General features: G+C 46.8%; 1 protein-coding gene across 8 annotated transcripts in view; it reads right to left on the bottom strand.

Annotated features, from left to right (window-relative positions):
* The window catches only part of MTSS1 (MTSS I-BAR domain containing 1), a 187,353-nt gene that overhangs the window by 29,749 nt on the left and 137,316 nt on the right, over positions 1-20,288 (bottom strand). For all 8 annotated transcript variants that reach the window (XM_017885922.1, XM_017885926.1, XM_017885923.1 and 5 more), the window contains exons 4-6: positions 10,690-10,774; positions 9,153-9,244; positions 4,318-4,392 (exon numbers count right to left, since the gene is read on the bottom strand). In XM_017885922.1, the coding sequence (XP_017741411.1) occupies positions 4,318-4,392; positions 9,153-9,244; positions 10,690-10,774 (252 nt within the window). The remainder of the gene's footprint in view (positions 1-4,317; positions 4,393-9,152; positions 9,245-10,689; positions 10,775-20,288) is intronic.

Here is a 20,288-nt window from a genome sequence, read left to right as displayed (position 1 = left end):
CCTTCTCTGCTCTACTAACACCCTTTCCTTCTCATCTAAACACAACCTTACTAGTCAGTAATGGCCACCCCTAGAGAGGACAGCAAGGATTTTTAAAAAGAGAGATGAAAAATATATGCCCAGAAGAAGCCAAGCTTTGGCAAGAAAACCTTTCGGGTGTAGTTTACCATCACTTGAAAAATATCTAGGAAATCCGAGGAGACAAAGCTTAGGGCGGGATGAAAACGGAAAAAAAAATTAAAGAATTTAAAATTGTAGTATAACAGCAAATACTATACTGGTATAGAACTCTGTGAGTCTGTTTATTACATTTATAACATTGGCTTTGCAGCCTCTAGTGGAAAGTGATAGAGTCAACTACTTAAATGTCAGCTGTGCAGTTAACATATTACAATGTTCCAGTTCTCTCTCTCTCTCAAGAAAAGTCCCTGCTGGGCACAGTGGTGTGTGCCTGTTAATCTCAGTTACTAGGGAGGCTGAGGCGGGAAGATCCCTGAAGCCCAGGAGTTTGAGGTCAGCCTAGGCCACCTAGTGAGATGCTGATTCCAAAAAAAAGAGAAATCAAGACTTCTTAGATTTAATGACGTCATGGTAATAAGTGGAACAATGACTATAATAAGCACTTAATGAATGCTGGCCATTATTATTTTTTAAAATCCTTGATAAACTTTTTGTAGTTACAGATGGAAACAGAAGGCTTTACCAGAATTATTAGTATTATTTTTTGAGATATAGTCTCCCTCTGTTGCCCAGGCTGGAGTGCAGTGGCATGATCTTGGCTCACTGCAACCTTCACCTTCAGGGTTCAAGCAATTCTCCTGCCTCAGCCTCCTGAGTAGCTGGGACTACACCCAGCTAATTTTTGTATTTTTAGTAGAGATGGGGTTTCACCATGTTGGCCAGGATGGTCTCGATCTCTTGACCTCGTGATCCACCCGCCTCAGCCTCCCAAAGAGCTGAACGCCCGCCTCAGCCTCCCAAAGAGCTGAGATTACAGGCATGAGCCACCGCGCCCAGCCCAGAATTAATTTTTAATTTACATTGATAACAACATGGTAGTGAAATGAGAATAAGGCTGCTGAGTCCCTACAGTCGGGTGGCATACGTAGGTAAATACAATGTAAAACGCCTCTCATTTCCGATGTTCTCCTACTTTCCCCCACTGGGTCATGGTCAACTCTAAGACCTCCAAGGCAATGAGCTGATATGAAGCAGGCAGAGGGCTCAAGAGACACTGTTCAGAACCTGGGGCAACTGGGTTTGCTCCACACCATCCCCCCAGCATCCTGCCACCTCTGTCTCTCCACCTGTCGGCAATGCTGGCTCTGCCACGTGCTCTTGACTCTGTGCACGAGCCCAGAATTTCTCTGAGGGTGAGGACTAGCTAACTCTTTGCCTGTTTACTTCTAGTAGGCATCCGACAAGCTTGCCTTCAAGACAGGCACACTCATCCACAGCCATAGCATATCCCCAGTTGCTAAAAAATGATTTTGAGATAAAACCTACCAAAGGCAAACCACTGAAAGTTTCTTGATGGAAATATTTAAACACCTTTAGATTACAAACTACCTCTCCTCTATAGTAAGAAAGAGTCCAAGAATGTGATAAAAGGTGGTATCTGCAGAGTAAGAAGGAAAGTGAGCTGCTAATAAAAATCACATCCATGTGTGTCTGCCCACGTCAAGAATGGTGGTAAACCATGCTTACACACACAAAGGCACTTGAAATGCTAAAAGGAGAGTCCGAAGAATTTTTAGATCAAAGATCAGAGTTTTTGAAAAAGGCATGGCGGGAAGCTGCTTGAGAATCTCCTGGAAATGTATCAAAAAGGAAGTGATTATCTGGCTGCACACATCAGATTCCATCTATCAGGACAAAAAAATATATCCAGAAGCTTCATGCATCTGAATGCATGGTACATCAAAAGGAACTGCTAACACTTTTACAAACCAAGGGTCTGGGAATCTGCCACTTGAAGGAGATGAAACAGATCCCTCAAGGTTTTCTAGCAGAAAGGGAAATGTCAGCTAACCAGACCCCTAAACAACTGAAAGCCTCAAATAACCAGATTTCTTCCAGCCCTTAAGTGAGTTGTGTTTTCTTCAGTCCATTCTCAGCCATACACATGCCTCCTAGCAGAGCTCTCCATAAAAGAGTCCAGTCCGAATGTGACTCTAGTACCTTTTAGAAGGCTGCTTTCATCCCAGAAATATACAAATAGAAACACCTGGTCCAAAACTGCACTTACAGATTTTAGAAAAAAATCTTTACAAAGGATAGAAATAAAAATTATTTTCTGGTTGTACCTTGAAGTAACTGGAAATTCTCCAGAACATTCCAAGCTATGGATCTGACCAATCTCATGGGGAAAAGACATGGTGCCAGAGACTGCCAGTGTGAGGCTGTGGCTGAGAAGACAGATACTTCAGAAACCCTGGATCCCAGCCTCCATTCTCTCATCCGTCAGGCCAATGTGGCCCAAGAAACCACACAACTAAATGCCAATCATTCCCAAGTCTCAGGACCAGATGCCTCTCTTCACGTTACACACAATCCAGCATCCTATGGGTCCCAAATCTTTCTATCCAGCCTTGATAGAGAGCTCGTTATCCTGCAGGCAGCCTGAGCCAGTGCTAGGAAGTCTAATTGCCAGAAACTTCTTTTGATGTTGCACTGCAATTACCCTATCAGGCTTCACCCAGAGGTATAAATTCTGCTAATTGGGCAATGCCAGTGACTTTGAGTGACAGACGAGGACCAATTCAGCCTCCATGCAGAATTTAAATAAAAGAACTATCACTGCAGCCAAGAACTTAGGGCCTCTGAAAAGTCAGCAGTGGAAGAGTTAGGGAAAATAACTACTTTTTCTTCCTTCATCCTTTTCACCAAACTCCCAAACCTTTTCTAAGCCTAAACATCTTCCCTGGACCATCTCTCCCAGTCCAGGAATCCCTCCTCTCTCAAAGCTGCCAACCTGTCAGTTACGTGGAGTTCAGCCCCGAATTGTGACCAGCCTCCTCCCCTCCGGGCCTCGGACTTCATGGAATATGGTAGTCATTTTACTTATAAATGTTTACCTCTACAGTCACTAAAATGTTACTATGTCACAAACCCTATTACTTGTCAAACACTAGCTCCCACATGCCCTGGTTAGATAGGATACAAATCTGAGAAGCTCCAGACCAAAAACAAACATACGAAAGAAACTGCTGGGGCGAATGCTGATGGAAAATCTGTGGGTGAAAATTCCACTGCCTTTATCTCGAAATGGGTTTATGGTGGTTGTGAATATTCGGGGTGGGGGGCTCATTTTATAGAAATGTTCAAGGTTAAAAACTGTGTCCTATTATCACCCCACTCCACACCACCCTCCACCATCCCATCTCTCCAAATGTGTCTTCTTCTATTTCCAACAGAGAACTGCTGGTTTAGGGGAGAGAAAATTCAGGCTGGGGGATCCCAACTGGAAAACGTTGTTGTCTCAAATTAATGGTAAACACCACCCACAGAGCAACCTGACGGAAGAACCCCATCTTATCAGCTGTGAAGCAGCAGATTCAGAAACTTGGTGTCAAAGAAGAATAGACTGGAAGCAATGTCACCTTCTCTAGCTCAGGAGAAAGTCCCTACGTTTTTAGGTGGTAGTAAAATGTTACAAGTGCTTGCGAAGTGGATGCCACTAGATTTTTCTCTTCGAACTCCCAGTCCATTCTGGAGGAACAAAGGTGGGTCAAAGATCTGACGATTCACTGGTTTGCCAAGGAGGATAAATGAGGACATGGGGGAAAGGCATCTTGCCTGGTTTTGCTCAGTGGTAGATTATCAAGCTCCTCCCTCATAAACACCATGGAAAATCCCCTGTATGGCCATGACTCCCAGCCCCTGCACCCATTCCCAGCACTCTCACAAGACTTAATAAAGGGTTTTGAAGATTATAGGTTGTGAAAGCTGCAGGAGAAAATGACATAATTTCTGTAATAATTACTAGAGAACATTTGCATAAAGGCTTTTCTGCATTATCCCAAGGCTTCTAAGAAATCTATAGGTATCATTACGAAGCACAATAGGCATGGAAACTGTCAGACTTGGAAGACAAAGGTGGGGGAAGGAACATGTCAAGTCCCACTTGGCAACCGCCTCAAATTAATACCTATTCTGCACTCTGAGAATGTGAACTCAGATAGGTTCTATTTGCTCCCATCTGTTTTCCAGGGCCATCATACTTAAGGAAGTCTCTGAAGTGAACACCTTTCGCTTCAAAGACAAATCAAGCCCTCCATCAGGAAGTAACATCAGTGGCAGAATTTTAGGAGTTACCTTTTTTCGCTTTCTTCTGCAGTTTCAGTGTATCCGAGGACTTCTTTTTTATCTCTTGGCGGGCTTTCTTATATTCTAAGAGAAAGCAGAATATGGAATAATTTTACCGTTTTGCTTAACAGAAAATATGTTAGAAACAGCTATTGCATTTATAACAGAAAGCATAAACTGTGACATGCTGTCAGTGGCTTTATCAGAATACAATATGATAATCTCATGACATTTACAACCAAGGGGCTAGAGACACGAAAACAAAATGCACAGTGGTTTTGCTCTGTCATATTCACTGAAACCAGATTTGAGGGAGGCTCCATTTGGGAACACTTTTTTTTTTTTTCAGATGGAGTCTTGTTCTGTGGCCCACGCCGGAGTGCAGTGGTGTGATCTCAGCTCACTGCCACCTCCACCTCCCAAGTTCAAGTGATTCTCCTGCCTCAGCCTCCTGAGTAGCTGGGATTACAGGTGCCTACCACCATGCCCAGCTAATTTTGTATTTTAGTAGAGATGGGGCTTCACCATGTTGACCAGGCTGGTCTTGAACTCCTGACCTCAAATGATCTACCCACCTCGGCCTCCCAAAGTGCTGGGATTACAGGCATGAGCCACTGTGGCTGGCCGGGAATACTTTAATAAAAATGAAAAAAATTCATAATTTCTCAGCTCAAGTATCTGGAAAGATTTTTCAATATTATCTACTTTCCCAAGGCCCAAATCCACTGTGTTTTGCGGAAAGAAAAAACAACAAACAAACAAAAAACAAAAACAAAAGCAAAATCCTATGTGGAAAAGATGCTGGTCAGATGTTAAAATCCAGAAAAAAAAGTCTCATACAGCAGAAGAAGCTAGATCACACAGTGGGGAGACTGGGCAAGAACCAGCTGCCTTACTTTCAGCATGGATCCTGTGGCTAGACACCACAAACCCCTCAGAGGGGCAGTCCGCGTGCACCACATCCCCCGCCAACCGCTTCCTCCTCCCCCACTGGCCCATTTGCAGACTGCCCCATTTCTGTTGCTGGCATCCTCATCATTCAGACATAGACACCTGGGATGACGGTCACCCGTGACACTTCTCCCCTTTGCTGCTCTCACAGTCAATTCATTGCCACTGCTGTACATTTCACCTTGGCCAGCTCCCTTGCAGCCAGCTCTGAGGTTTCCCTTCTACTGGCCCTAAGCCTATTTATACACACCTGGAATCGCTGTGCAGCATGGTAGCTCTCCACTCTTTTCTGGCCACTCCCCCATTTTCCCTGCCTATCTGCATGGTTATCTTTTTCTTTTTTTTTTTTTAGACGGAGTCTTGCTCTGTTGCCCAGGCTGGAGTGCAGTGGCACTATCTCGGCTCACTGCAAGCTCTGCCTCCTGGGTTCACGCCATTCTCCTGCCTCAGCCTCCTGAGTAGCTGGGACTACAGGCAACTGCCACCACATCCGGCTAATTTTTTTTGTATTTTTAGTAGAGATGGGGTTTCACCGTGTGAGCCAGGATGGTCTTGATCTCCTGACCTCGTGATCCACCAGCCTCGGCCTCCCAAAGTGCTGGGATTACAGGCATGAGCCACTGCGCCTGGCCTCTGCATGGTTTTCTCTCTGGCTAGGGCACCTTCACTGCTCTAACGTCAGTGTGATGAAACCATGTCCATCCACTGGGATCCCTCCAAATGGCGCCTTATTTCCTAACTCCTCAACCAAACCTCTCCAACCTCTGGGGCTCCCTGTATCTCTCTTCCCCGACATCCTATGCTTTGCCCTGCAGTCTCTCCTCTCTCCCCCTACAAGCTTCCCAAGGGAAGAAGCAGTGTCTGGGTCATGTCTGAGCATCCTGGGCTAGCAGAGTGGGTTGTGTGTGGCTGCTACTCGGGTCACACTCCCTGAGTTAGAGGCTGAATCAAAAAGATGAAGGAAGTGTTGTGTCATGGAGGCTGGGGGTCGGGGCTTTGTAGCCCATGACTTCTTGACCTTTGTATGGAGAGGCCATTTAGCAGGTATGCAGAGCCAGACAATGGGTCTCAATTCACATTCAGGCCTAGGCTCTTCATCTCCGTATGTGACCCCAAAGAAGAAAATTGAGACGTGCTTCTCTGTATGCAGTGGGAATGGGAGGGAGGGGGAAATAGTCCATGAAAATCAAGGGACCTGTGTTTTACTGGATGAGTAAAGCTCTCTGTAAAACCTGCTGCCTTCTCCCTATGGGCTCAGCACAACCACTCTTATAAAAGGCCTTACACATCCAATGTGAAGTCTCAGCTTTGCTGTACCAGCAAAGGGGAACATTTAACAGAGAAGAAGGAGGTTCCTGCAGGGTGGTGGGGGCCCAAAAGGCCTGAGAAGGCTGCACCGGCTCCTCACACAGACAGAGGGTGAGGAGAGACCTGCGCAGGAGTGCAGGCTCCCTGAGGGCAGGGGCCTGGCTGGCTGGTTGTCCACTGCTTTCCCAGGGCCTCAACCAGTCCATGGCATACAGCAGATGCCTGACAAATACTCAGTCAATGAATGAGCCAAGTCAGCCAATATGAGGTGAATTGGGCCAAACATAAACTATCAACTCTTTCCCCATCTGAAAAAAATTTCAAATAGTTCTATTTTCTTTTACCCAATGAAAAGTACAGATGGATAAATCCCGTGAACCTAAGAAAAGAAAACTCATGATCTGATTAACACACAATGGGATCCAGTTAATCCTCTGAATTTGCCTCTCTCCTTAACTTCAAGCTAGGGTAGGGGGGATAAATGATTATATATTAACTTTTTTTTCCGTGAGATGCAGTCTTGCTGTGTTGCCCAGGCTGGAGTGCAGAGGTACGATCTCGGCTCACTGCAGCCTCTGCCTCCTGAGTTCAAGTGATTCTTGTGTCTCATCCTCCCGAGTAGCTGAGATTACAGGTGCGTGCCACCACACCCAGTTAATTGTTTTTTTTTTTTTTTTGTATTTTTAGTGGAGATGGGTTTTCGCCATGTTGGCCAGGCTGGTCTCGAACTCCCGACCTCAAGTGATCCACCCGCCTCCACCTCCCAAAGTGCTAAGATTACAGGCGTGAGCCACCATGCCTGGCCTATATTAACTTTTTAAATATAACTGCTAAGTATTTGGCTACTGTATCCATACTTCTGAATCTCAACACAAATAAGCCATCACCCTTCCTGGTTCTTTTACCAAGATGGTTTGTTGAAGTTCTACGTAAGTCAGATTTCCAATAACAATGAAGACGTGACTTCAGGAGTCTATTGTCTGTGATAGACAAATTTAAAGGACATGTACCAAAAACCAAGACCAACTTATTTATTTCTGTGGCTCTGGAGCAAGCACAGGCATGGAATACGGTAAGTACTCAGGAGCACAGGTGCATGATGAGGGGAGGGATGAATAATCGGAACGAACGTGCAAATTTCTGGTAGCTACTGAGAGTTGCTGGGGACATAGAATAATTTTCATTATATAGCTTGTAGCAGGCAGAATAAACCATCCCCATAGTCCCAAAGAGGCCTGTTTTAGGAGCTGCCATTCACATTCCCAGAGCACCCGGTTGGGTCTTCATTGCAGTCTTTTACTTTGCTTTGTAACAGGGTTAATTTATTTCTGTTTCAGTAGATACCCTACTCATCCTTCTGTAGACCCCACAGCCCCTAGCATGTAAACAGCATCAGAATGACCTGAATGGGGAGGGAATGAGAAGCTCTTACGAAACAGTCTGGTTGGCCTGTGTGAAGGGAACACAAACACCCTCACTCAAAAGCATCAGTGCTATTTGCTCTGCAGGTTACACTCAGTTCCTGTCACACCATCAAGGTCCCTGACAACTCATTCAACCAGTTCACAAAGACTTGTCTCACCCAACTGGGATAATGCACAAAGAGAATGGGCAGGAGACCTAGGGTTAGCTTATATCATTAAAAGTCTGGCTTTCAGAATGTGCTGAAATGCCTTAAGTATGAATGTTCGGCATTTAAACCTGCCATTATGATTTATACTTCTTTGGAGGGTTAGGGGGAGGCAGTGTCTTGCTCTGGAACCCAGCATGGAGTGCAGTGGTGCAATCTCTGCTCACTGCAACCTCTGCCTCCTGGGTTCTAGTAATTCTCGTGTCTCAGCCTCCCGAGTAGTTGGGATTACAGGCATGCACCACCACACCTGGCTAATTTTTGTATTTTTAGCAGAGACAGGCTTTCACCAAGTTGGCCAGGCTGGTCTCAGACTCCTGGCCTCAAGTGATCTGCCCGCCTCAGCTTTTCAAAGTGCTGGAATTACAGGTGTGAACCACCGCACCTGGCCTATGATTTCTTCTTTTTTTTTTTGAGATAGAGTCTCGTTCCATCGCCCAGGCTGGAGTACAATGGTGCAATCTTGGCTCACTGCAACCTCCGCCTCCCAGGTTCAAGTAATTTTTGTGTCTCAGCCTCCTGAGTAGCTGGGATTACAGGCACCCACCACCATGCTTGGCTACTTTTTGTATTTTTAGTAGAGATGGGGTCTCAAACTCCTGACCTCAAGTGATCCACCTGCCTCGGCCTCCTAAAGTGCTGGGATAACAGGCCTGAGCCACTGCACCCACCCTGTGATTTATTCTTAATTCAGCTGAATACAATTCATGCCACTGAGGGATCAGACTATCAGCTGCTGAATGTTGGTTCACACCAAAGAAACAGCACTCAGCCTCACAACGGGATCACTTTGTTCTCCTCGTCCCCTGACACCTACAGGAGAAGCAGGGACAGAGTGGGCCCTCAGCTGTTTTGGTGACACCAATAAACCTAGCAGAGGGGCCAGGCAGCAGCTGGCAACTTCCCACAGCGCCCCCCAGCGTGCAATGATGCACTAGACGTCTCGCCCCTATACCTTTTGCATGGTCTTTATCCAGCTGGTTGGCCACTTTCTTCCATTCTTCCATCTGTTCTTGAAGTGGGTTTATCAGACAATCAATTAAAGCACTTTGAGCAAGCAGGGGGGAAAAGGGAGAAATTAAATAGATACATTCTGTTGTCAGGATTGAAGTGTTGTTGCCAAAACATACCTAAATTTCAGTTACCTGAAACTGACATTCTCATCTAAACCCCTGGGCTCCAGAACAGTCATGTTCCAAGAATACTTCTCTGTTTTTTCTTTTGTTTTGTTTTGTTTTTTTAAGACGGAGTCTCACTCTGTCACCAGGAGTACAGTGGTGCAATCTCGGCTCACTGCAACCTCCACCTCCCAGGTTCAAGCGATTCCCCTGCCTCAGCCTTCCAGGTAGCTGGGACTACAGGAGTACACCACCCTGCCTGACTAATTTTTTGTATTTTGGTAGAGACAGGGTTTCACCATGTTGGCCAGGATGGTCTTGATCTCCTGACCTCGTGATCCACCCGCCTCGGCCTCCCAAAGTGCTGGGATTACAGGCATGAGCCACCGTGCCCGGTCCGAAGAATGTTTTTCAATGACTATTAAGAAGCTGTCAACGTGACTGGCAGAAGTGACCTTCTTCCCATTTTCCCTGTGATATTCCAGTGTTTGTATTAATAAGCCCAGTTGCAGAACCACCGAGAGCTGCACAACAAGGACCTCCAAAAAGCAAAGACACCTGGGCCTTATCTCACCCCCAGTGGAGACTCTTTGAGGGTGGGGCCAGCGTCACTATTTTTTAAAAAGACCCACAAGATTCTGATGTGCATGCGGCATGACAGGTCATAAATACACACTAAGCGTGCACAGCCTGGAGAAAGAGAAGAGTGAAGAGACCCAGAAAATTCTCGAGCTGCACTGCCAGCCTCGGGGTCACTGAGGGGTGAAGGTCTCTGCAGGTGCACCCCTTCGTTTTCTCCCAAACAGAATCACGTAAAACTGCTGAATGATGCTGATCTGCTTGGAAAACAATGTCCACTTTCACTTCAACATTTGTAACTCAATTCCGGTGCCAGCTACTACCATTTCTTCCCTATTCTGGATGCCCGGAAGCCAGACAGGAAGCTGGCGGTGTGGAGGGGTCTGTGAGCTGCCACATTTCTCAGTGAGTCTGGAGGATGTACACAGGATACCAAAGCACATCTCACTCTCCAACTTCGTAGCCCCTCTTCTTACGAGGCTCCCACAGGGCAGTGGGGTCCCAAAAGGCCTCAGCAGGCTGCACCGGCTCCTCGCAGAGACAAAGGGTAAGGAGAGACCCATGTAGGAGCACAGGCTCTGTGAAGGCAGGGGCCTGGCTGGCTGGTGGTCTGCTGCATCCCCAGGGCCTCAACCAGTGCCTGGCATGCAGCAGATGCCTAACAAATACTCAGCCAATGAATGAGCCAAGCCAGACAGGTTGTGGGGATTTAAATGCTGTGTGTCATGCATGACTGCTTCCTTAACCTGAAATCTGCAAGGGCATTGGCGACCGGGGTGGAAACAGGCTCCTCACCTCGAAAACTGCCTCAGCTTGGCTTCTATGCTTCTGTGCCTCATGCACATCCTGGTGAGAGCAGATCCAATCTCCCTGGTCCCACCTGAAAAAGCAACAGAGGCAAATGTGAGGGAGAGAAGACTAGCAGGGATCATGGAGGTCTTTAGAGAACTGTATAAACAAGTCAGATTTCACCACGTTGTAAAATCTAAGCCACCACCTTTAGAAGGCTCTCATCATGCACATGTGTGCTTACACACAGGCACACGTAAACCTGTCTGTATGTATGGTGACAGATTTCTGTATCACTAAAGGCTGCTCTTACCATATACCACACTGTGTGATAGTTTCTATTCCATCTGGTTTTTTTTGGTAATGCTGATTGTAATCTAGAAATTGACTTTACAATCTATAAATCGACCATGACCTATAGCTTGAAAAATACTTCTCATGAAAGATAATCAAGATAGTATCTGCTGTTTAGGGAAGAGCTGTAGTTTTTCTCAACAATTCTGGCAAAATAAGCCTCTTAACATTATTTAGAACAGCCAAGGCAGCCATGCTAATTATTTCAAGACAAATGTTCTAGAATACAAGTAATTCAGAGAATAGCAAGGCTAAAGCAAAATGAGGTGGTAGGACTTTTTTTTTTTTTTTGAGATGGAGTCTTGCTGTGTTGCCCAGGCTGGAGTGCAGTGGTGCAATCACAGCTCACTGCAACCTCCACCTCCTGTGTTCAAACGATTCTCCTGCCTCAGCCTCCTAAGTAGCTGGGATTGCAAGCGCGTGCCACCACACCCAGCTGATTTTTTTACTTTTTTTTTTCAGTAGAGACGGAGTTTCACCATGTTGGCCAGGCTGGTCTTGAACTCCTGACCTCAGGTGATCCACCCGCCTCAGTCTCCCAAAGTGCTGGGATTAAGGTGTGAGCCACTATGCCCAGCCAGTAATAGGACATTTTTTAAATGGGCTTGGGCAACACCAGGAACAGAGGTCTTCAAGCTCAGCAAATACTGAAGGAAGTTGCAGCCCAGTTTGATTTTCCCCAAATTCTCGTCATACTTTTCCCCTTCAGGCACACCTTCTCTAAGACTATTTTTAAAGTTCTTCTCTTCCTTCTCCCTCTTAAAAGCAATGCTTGAATCAGCATTTACTAGGGCGTGGGAGAGCAAATTATAAACACACATGGTAATTCTGCACTGAACACTGGAGGGCGCAATTATGAACGTTATGAAAACACGGGTGCTTGTGAATTTGGGGAAAAGTGTCAAATAAAGCACTATTTTTAACAGACAAGACCTTCAAGGGAAAGGTACCGGGATTTGTGGCAGGTTTAACCATGCTGAATTGGTAGAAGAACTTTCCCTCTCTTATTAGTACTCGTGACATTACTACGGGTTGGCTTTTCCTGTGTCCTCCCTTCTAGAAATCCCCATTTACTATTTCAGCTCCACCTGCTTTCCACTGCATTTTGCAAAACCATCAGGTTTCTACAACCAAATAAGAGTAACTGTGACATATATACCATATCTTAATATTTCTATATTTTATTTCAGTCAGAAAAGAGAAACCTTCTTAGGGCAATGCCTCTATTCCTCTAAAAACAGGGTTTTCTCAGCCTGGACAATATTGACATCCTGGGCTGAAGGCTGCTTTGATGATGGGCTGGGCTGTGCAGTGTGAGATGTTTAGCAGTATCCTTGGCCTCTACCCACCAGAAGTCAATAGCAGACTTCCTTTAACCCCACCCCCAGACTTGAGTTCCTCCAAAATGTCTGCAGACAGTACCAAGTGTTGGGCAACAAATCACCCCTGTTGAAACCACTGCTGTAAAAGAACCTAAGTGAGGGTCAAGTGTTTCCCAAGGCTGACTTTTATGACCAGAGTCTCTTAAAACTGTACCTGCCTCCAAAGAGCAGGGGATGCCACTACCATCTCAGCATCACCATCTACCACTGTTCACACCAGGGAGAGACAGCAGAGGGCGCTGTTTTCACAAACTCTGCCCTGCTTTCTGCGCTCTCCAAGTTCTGAGCTTATACTGCATATAAGCAAAGATGAGGAAGGTTTTACTCCCAGGGAAATATTTCCTATTTCTTTCTGGGCCTTCATTTGATTAAAAGTTAATAACCTGGCCACACAAGGAAACTGGCACACTCACTCACTGATGGTAGGAGTGTCAACTACTACTTTCCTGGAGCAAAATGTAGCGTCTATCAAGAAAAGCCTTGAAAGATTTTTCTTTCACCCAGCAATTCTCATTCTAGAAATTTAACCTGCAGAAATGATTAAGAGTGAAAGAAAGTCCTTACCTACGAGGGTAGTCATCAAAATGTTGTTTACAGCGTCAAAAGATGGAAACAAAATCCCATTACAGGGATCCGGTTAAATCAACCATAGAGAACCACCATGCGATGGAATTGCACGTGGTCATCTAAAACGCTGGAGAACAATGCGTAAGGTTGCAGGAAGACATACAGCGCTTAGGATGCGCTGGGCACTGCCGTGAGTACTCTGCACACTTCAACTCATTTAATCCTCGCAGCACCTCCAGCCACATCGGTACTGTGACCATCCCATGTTACAGAAAGGAAAAAATGCCCAAGTGATTTGTCCCAGGTTACGTTGCTAGTAAGTGGAACTCAAACCTAGGCTGAAGCTTCAGCATCTGCCCATTTATCCCCCTGGGTATATGGCACTTGTTATGGACAAAGGGAGATGGGACAGAGCACAGACAAGAGCCTAGAACAATCTATGCCAAACCTAATATACACGCTATTCCGGGTGTTAGTGCTTTACAGCCAACTCTCACATTTTGCTTCTAGAGCCTGGCCCTGTCTAATCGGTACCACAGAGATTGTGCTCCATCCTTGCTAAGCTACTAGAGGGAGTTCAGGGATGGAGAGCTGCTTCATGGATAACTCATGCCTCGGTTTCCTCAAGATAGAATTATGATGTTGAAAAAGATCATCTCAAATGTCAGTGCCCCCACTCCGTTTCTCGGCTTCATTACTTCTGTCACCTTCCCAGATATTTCCCATAGATTGCCACTGATCACTTATCCCCATGAAAGCCCAAGGCTTCTCAGAAACAGATGAACTGGCTGGGCGCGGTGGCTCATACCTGTAACCCCAGCACTTTGGAAGGCTGAGGCAGGCGGATCACCTGAGGTCAGGAGTTCGAGATCAGCCTGGCCAACATGATAAAACTTTGTCTCTACTAAAAATACAAAAATCAGCCAGGCATGGTGGCACATGCTTGTAATCCCAGCTACTCGGGAGGAGTAGCTTGAGAATCGCTTGAACCCCGGAGGTGGAGGTTGCAGTGAGCTGAGATCGTGCCACTGCACTCCAGCCTGGGCAACAGAGTGAGACTCTGTCTTAACAACAACAGAGAAGGGATGGGATGGGATGGGATGGAAATAGCTGAACTATGGTACAATAACAACAATTTCTAGACACAATGTATGTGGCTCCACCACTGTGCCTCTGTAGAACAGGAAGCCCTAGAGAGGAGAGGAAATAAAGAACCACAAAGAAAACTTCCAAACAGCAGTGTCTCTCTCCAACTGGCACGGGGACAGGAGGCAGATGACATCCTCTGTGGACCCCAGGACTGAGCTGTCAGAATCACTGCTGATCTTGGCAACATGGGGCACCCTAAAAATAGGTCCATCTGTGGAAGTGCTTAATGTCTTAAGCTCTTCCTAACCCTTGCAAGAACTTAAACAAAAATCAGCAGGTTTGAATAAGCTTCAGAGGAAACTGGCCTGAGCTACAAAGACAGAGAAGACATCTGGAAGAGTTCCCATTTGTGAGCGGGCATATTTATGGAATCAAATGGCTGGCTGAGGCACACGCAACAGCTTGAGTGAAGACAAGACCTTACTTCTGTGTTCTCGGCACCTAGCACTGATGTTGAATAAAGGAACCAACATGTATCATTTTGAGAGCAAATCACCAGGCTGGCCCTATCTGGAGGCAGGACCAGGGACTGGGTTTGTCTTTTGTTTAATCCTCAAATACTTGTGTAAAAGATACAAAATACAAACAAGATGCTTAATCTTAGCAAAGTTCTATATTGATTCCTGGTCAGCCTAGAGATACAATGCTGTATTCATTTCCCTTTGCTGCTGCAATAAATGACCACAAGCATAGTGGCTTAAAACAACAGAAGTTTGGCCGGGCGTGGTGGCTCACGCCTGTAATCCCAGCACTTTGGGAGACCGAGGCGGGCGGATCGCGAGGTCAGATCAGGATCATCTTGGCTAACCCGGTGAAACCCTATCTCTACTAAAAATACAAAAAATTAGCCGGGTGTGGCGGTGGGCACCTGTAGTCCCAGCTACTTGGGAGGCTGAGGCAGGAGAACAGCGTGAGAACCTGGGAGGCGGAGCTTGCAATGAGCCGAGATCCCGCCACTGCACTCCAGCCTGGGCGACAGAGTGAGACTCCGTCTCAAAAAAAAAAAAACAAGAAATAAAAAACAGAAGTTTATCTTACAGTTCTGGAAGTCAGAAGTCCAAAATCAGTTTCACTGGTCTAATATCAGGGTGTCAGGTACCACCTTCTGGAGGCTTCAGGGGAGAATCTATTTCCTTGCCTTTTCCCACTTCTAGAAGCTGCCTGCAGTCCTTGGCTCGTGGCCCCTTTTTCCATCTTCAAAGCCAGTGGTGCGGCATCTTCTCCCTTCTCTGACCTCTGCTTCTGTCCTTACATCTCTCTCCACCTCCAATTTTCCTGCCTCCTTCTTATGAGAATCCTTCTGATTACACGGGACCTACCTGGACCATCCAGGATCATCTTCCTGCCTCAAGACCCTTAACCACATCAGCACACATCAGCAGAGACCCCTTTGGCCACGTACAGTAACATTCACAGGTTCTAGAGATTAGAATGTGGACATCCTTGGGGCACCCTTATCATGACCATTAAAAAAGGGTAAGAGTTGTGAATCTGGTGAGTGTGGCAGGGCACTGTGGCTGACTGCAGCACCCATTCGCCCTCACGTGGTTGGTCTAGGCCCATGATGCTAACTCCATCCCCGTTGGCAGTGGCTGGCTCGGGGATAGGACAAAGACATGGAGAGGAGGCTGCTGGGGAGGCTTCTGGGGAAAGTTTCCCTGATCTTAAGAGCAACACACCAAAGGGCTCCACAGGCCACAAACAAGGGAGCAGACTGTGCAGCTGCTGCCATCAGCCATCCTATGGCCATGGGGGCACCTGTCTCAGGATGACACTGCTGTGGACAGAAGAGAGAAAGGGCCTGAGTCCCCAGTCACCTCCCTTAGCCACCAACTTGAGCCTGCTCTTCCTCTGGGCCTGGCACCCCTGTTTTGCAAGCATATCCATTTCCTTATTTTTAGAGCCGCTTTGATTTGATTCTACTTCTTGAAAGGAGAAGAGAGAAGGGAGCAATGGCCTCTCAGGCTTCTTCCCAGAACCAGGAACCAACACGCTGCTAGAAGAAATCTAAGTTGGTGACTTGATGCCACTGCTTAGAGATGCACAAATACTTTAGGGCAAAAACGTAACCCTGTTCAATGTGGTACGTGTAAAAACTTTCTCCCATAACAAGCAAATGCTTTTCTAATAAAGCAGCACAAAACCAGCCAGAATGGTCTGTGAAGGAATCATCAGTGGAAAGGAAGAAGTGAACCACCCAGGGCTGGGCTGCCAAAGCATGACTGCTGGGCCCAGCACCATACATTTTGCATATAAAGACACGCGTTCCACGAGCGTCCACTGAGTATTTGTACTGGCTTTTTTTTTTTTTTAATTATACTTTAAGTTCTAGGGTACATGTGCATAACGTGCAGGTTGTACTGGCTTTTGGGACTGCTATGACAAAGCACCCCAAACCAGCTGGCTTAAAGCAACCATAGTTCTGGAGGCTAAAAATCTGAAATCCACTTGTCGGCAGGGCCGTGCTCCCTCTGAAACCTACAGGGAGAGTCCTTCCTTGCCTTCTCCTTGCTGCTGGTGACTCTGGCATTCCTTGGCTTGCCGCTGCATTGTTCAAATTTCTGCCTCTGGTGTGCTAGGCTCACCGCTTGTGTGTGTCCATCTTGCCATGAGACCTGTGTGAAGCCACTGCTGTGTGTATGTGTGTGTATGTGTGTGTCCAGATTTCCCTCTTCCTATAAAGACCCCAGTCCTACTGGATTAGGGCCCACCTTAATGACCTCATCCTAACTTGATTACATCAGCAAAGACCATGTGTCCAAACGGTCACATTCACAGGCGCCAGGGATTAGGACATCAACTATATTTCCGGGGGTGTGCTGCACTCCATGGCCCGAGTCCTGCCGTGCAGCAAAAACTAATGTGATTTCAAGGACGGTCAAGACAGGTGCCAGGCCCTTGAGCAGCTTACAAAGATTGGTTGGAGGGACACAGAAAAAGCAGTGCAGGGAACACCGTCCTGACAGTAACTCTCTGCGGTAGGCATTATCAACCCCATGTTACAAATGAAAACACGTGAGGCTCGGGAGGGTTGGCGACCTTGCTGAGGGCCACAGAGCTCATCAGCAGTAGAGACAAAATCCAAGCCTGCTTCTACGGATACCGAGGGCTCTCTCCCACTACGACAAGCTGGAGAAATTCCCAGCTGAGGACAAAGAGGCACATTAAAGTCACAAACAGAATACAAATTGTTTAATGCATATTTGCGGCAGGGGTAGGGAGGAAATAAGAAAAGCAAAGTTTCCTTGCCCCTAAAGTCCGAAGTCAGACTGCCCCTTGCTGCAGAGACCTGGCAGCGACAGGCAGGACAGTGGGTCCATCGAGTGGCATTGTCCCGTCCCTCCAAGCTGCCTCATTTGCAGGCAGCTGCCATCTCCCTGCATAGCAGGGGACTAATGGCAGGCATTCTTGGGGGCTACAGTGTGGGCAGGTGGCGAGCGAGGACTGAAAAGCCGTTTTGTCAGGCCCAGCTTCTGCGGCGTGGAGGGGAAGGGCTGGAGGAAGCCAGATTGAAGAACTGCTTTGGTGAAAGTATGCTGCCGTTACAGTAAGTCACTGTGCATCTCTGCTGTTCCCGAGAGCTGACATTGCTTGAAGGCTAATTAGGAGCCAGACAGAACCAGAGGAGAGGAGAATGCTCTCAGGCACCTCTGTAGGAGAGGGTCCAGGGCAGGAGGGTTCACTTAGGGTGGGGAATCTCGGCCTCATCCCTGCTGACATTTTGAACTGGATCATTCTTTGTTATCAAGAATGACCATTTTTGGCCAGGCGTGATGGCCATGCCTACAATCCTAACACTCTGGGAGGCCGAGGCAGGAGGATCACTTAAGTTTGGTCTCAAACTTCTGGCTTTAAGCAACACCGGCTAGCAACACAGCAAGACCCCATCTCTAAAAAAAGTAAGAATAATGAGCTAGGTGTGGTGGTGTGTGCCTGCAGTCCCAACCACTCGGGAGGCTGAAGTGGGAGGATCACTTGAACTCAGGAGCTCAAGGCTACAATGAGCTTTGATCATACCACCACACTCCAGCCTGAGCGACTGAGACCCTGTCTCAAAAAAAAAAAAAAAAAAAGGCAAGAAAAAAGGGAATGATCATTTTTTGTGTCCTGTGTATTGTAGGATGCTTTGCAGCCTCCCTGGCCTCTACCCACTAGATGCCAGTAACACCCCTCAAGTCATGACAACTAGAAATGTCCCCAGGGGGCAAACTCGTCCCTGGTGAGAAGCACTGGCATAGGAACGTGCATCCTTTTTCCATAAGGAGGGCTCACTGTTTCCAGTGCTGGCCCAGGGAAGCCACCTGACATGCTCACTGCACCAGCAGCCTCCCTGCAAACGCTCACTACAGAAGCTCTGAAAAGCTATTAAGTTCACTGCCTACCCCCAGCTTCATAAGCACAGAGGTAATAGGCAACGCGCGTTCTCATAATGAAGAAAATGTTCCATTTGCCATTAAAGAAACACTAATTTTAAAACACACAACTAACATTCCCCACAAAGCCAATAGGAACTAACCCCCTCTCCTATGGCCTTAGGGATGCATTAATTCAACTAGAGGCAGCTTGTGCACAAGTCAAAATATTGGAAATACCCAAATAACTAGGGGAGTGAGCCCGAGAAGCCGCATCAGCAGGATCCAAGGCCGCAGCCATCTGGTTAGGAAGAGCTCCTTCACAGGACCCAGCTAGAATGTGGAGGAAGAATGGGTGGTGAATAAAAAAGCCACCTCCAACTACTCAATGGCTCGTGACTTCTGTCTAGACACCGACCAGCAATAAACAGCCAGCCTCAAAGTGTCGCTGAAGATGTCTACAAAACAGCAGCTGGAATCCTGACACCAGTGGTTGCTCCCTCCCCACTGCCCTTGCCGCCTGCTGATGGAAGGGACCCCGTGCACTTGAAGAGCAGCTCCCCTTCCCCCGCAGTGAAATTGATTACTGTACCCAGTAGGGTTCAAGTTTAAAAGATCTAAGTAGCCGGGCGCAGTGGCTCCCGCCTGTAATCCCAGCACTTTGGGTGGCGAGACTGGCCAATTGCCTGAGGTCAGGAGTTTGAGACCAGCCTGGCCAACATGGTGAAACCCTGTCTCTACTAAAAACACAAAAAATTAGCCAGGCATGGTGATGGGTCCCTGTAATCCTGGCTACTCAGGAGGCTGAGGCAGGAGGATAGCTTGAACCCGGGAGGCAGAGGTTGCAGTGAGCCAAGATCGTGCCACTGCACTCCAGCCTGGGCGACACAGTGAGACTCCATCTCAAAAAAAAAAAAAAGAAATGAAAGATCTAAGTAAAGTGGAAATCTTTGGCTCCCGGGTACATAACTACCACACACACCAAATATAACACACGTGAGTGTAGGTTCCCCTGTGACATACTGTGTCAGGAATCTTTCTAAAACAGATGCATGCCAAAAACTTACCTACTGAGGTCAGTGACCCCCTCCTCCCCCAACTGACCTCCAAAAGGGTCTTGGGAGCTCCTTGGCAGCTGTATTCCCACCTCCCTCCTCTTTCCCACACACTTGGGTGGCAGGCACACCCCACACAGCCTGCAAACCATAGAGTTTCAGCAGCAACAGTGTCTCTCACAGTGGCTAATCTAGAGTCTCAGTAGAGATTCCTAACTATCTTCTAAATGAGCAGGAGCATAAGCAGAAGAACCACAGGGTGAAAAGCTTAGCTCTGAAATTAGCCAATGTGGCTTCAAAGCCCAGCTCCCACACCTGCCCATGTGGTCTCTGCAAGGGTCTGCCTGGCTTCAGCTCAAACATAGATGGTTGTACTCCAAAAAAAAACCCCAAATATGATGACCCGTGTCTCCTGCTATCTTTGTTGCATAAATCACACCCAAAATGCATCATCTGTGATTTCCATGTTGGGCTTCTTATAAAGCAATCTGAATATCCTAGATTTTTACAAATTTTGTTCCCAAATCTTTTACAGTTGCCTCATCCATACTTGATTTGATGGCATTTTTTTTTTTTTTTTTGCAAAAGCAACTTTTATGAATATCGTATCTTTCTAAACATTCTACTTGTTTTGTAGAAATGACAAATCTTGGTTTTCACATTCACATTGCAAACATTTACATACCTTATAATGAAATTATTTAACAGTGTGTGCAACTGGCATATACAAGTTTGTGAGCGCACAC

This window comes from Rhinopithecus bieti, unplaced genomic scaffold, assembly GCF_001698545.2.
Source record: "Rhinopithecus bieti isolate Rb0 unplaced genomic scaffold, ASM169854v2 scaffold_15136, whole genome shotgun sequence".
Classification (NCBI taxonomy): domain Eukaryota; kingdom Metazoa; phylum Chordata; class Mammalia; order Primates; family Cercopithecidae; genus Rhinopithecus; species Rhinopithecus bieti.
Note: the sequence above shows the minus strand (reverse complement) of the source record. Positions and strands in the feature narration are given on the sequence as shown.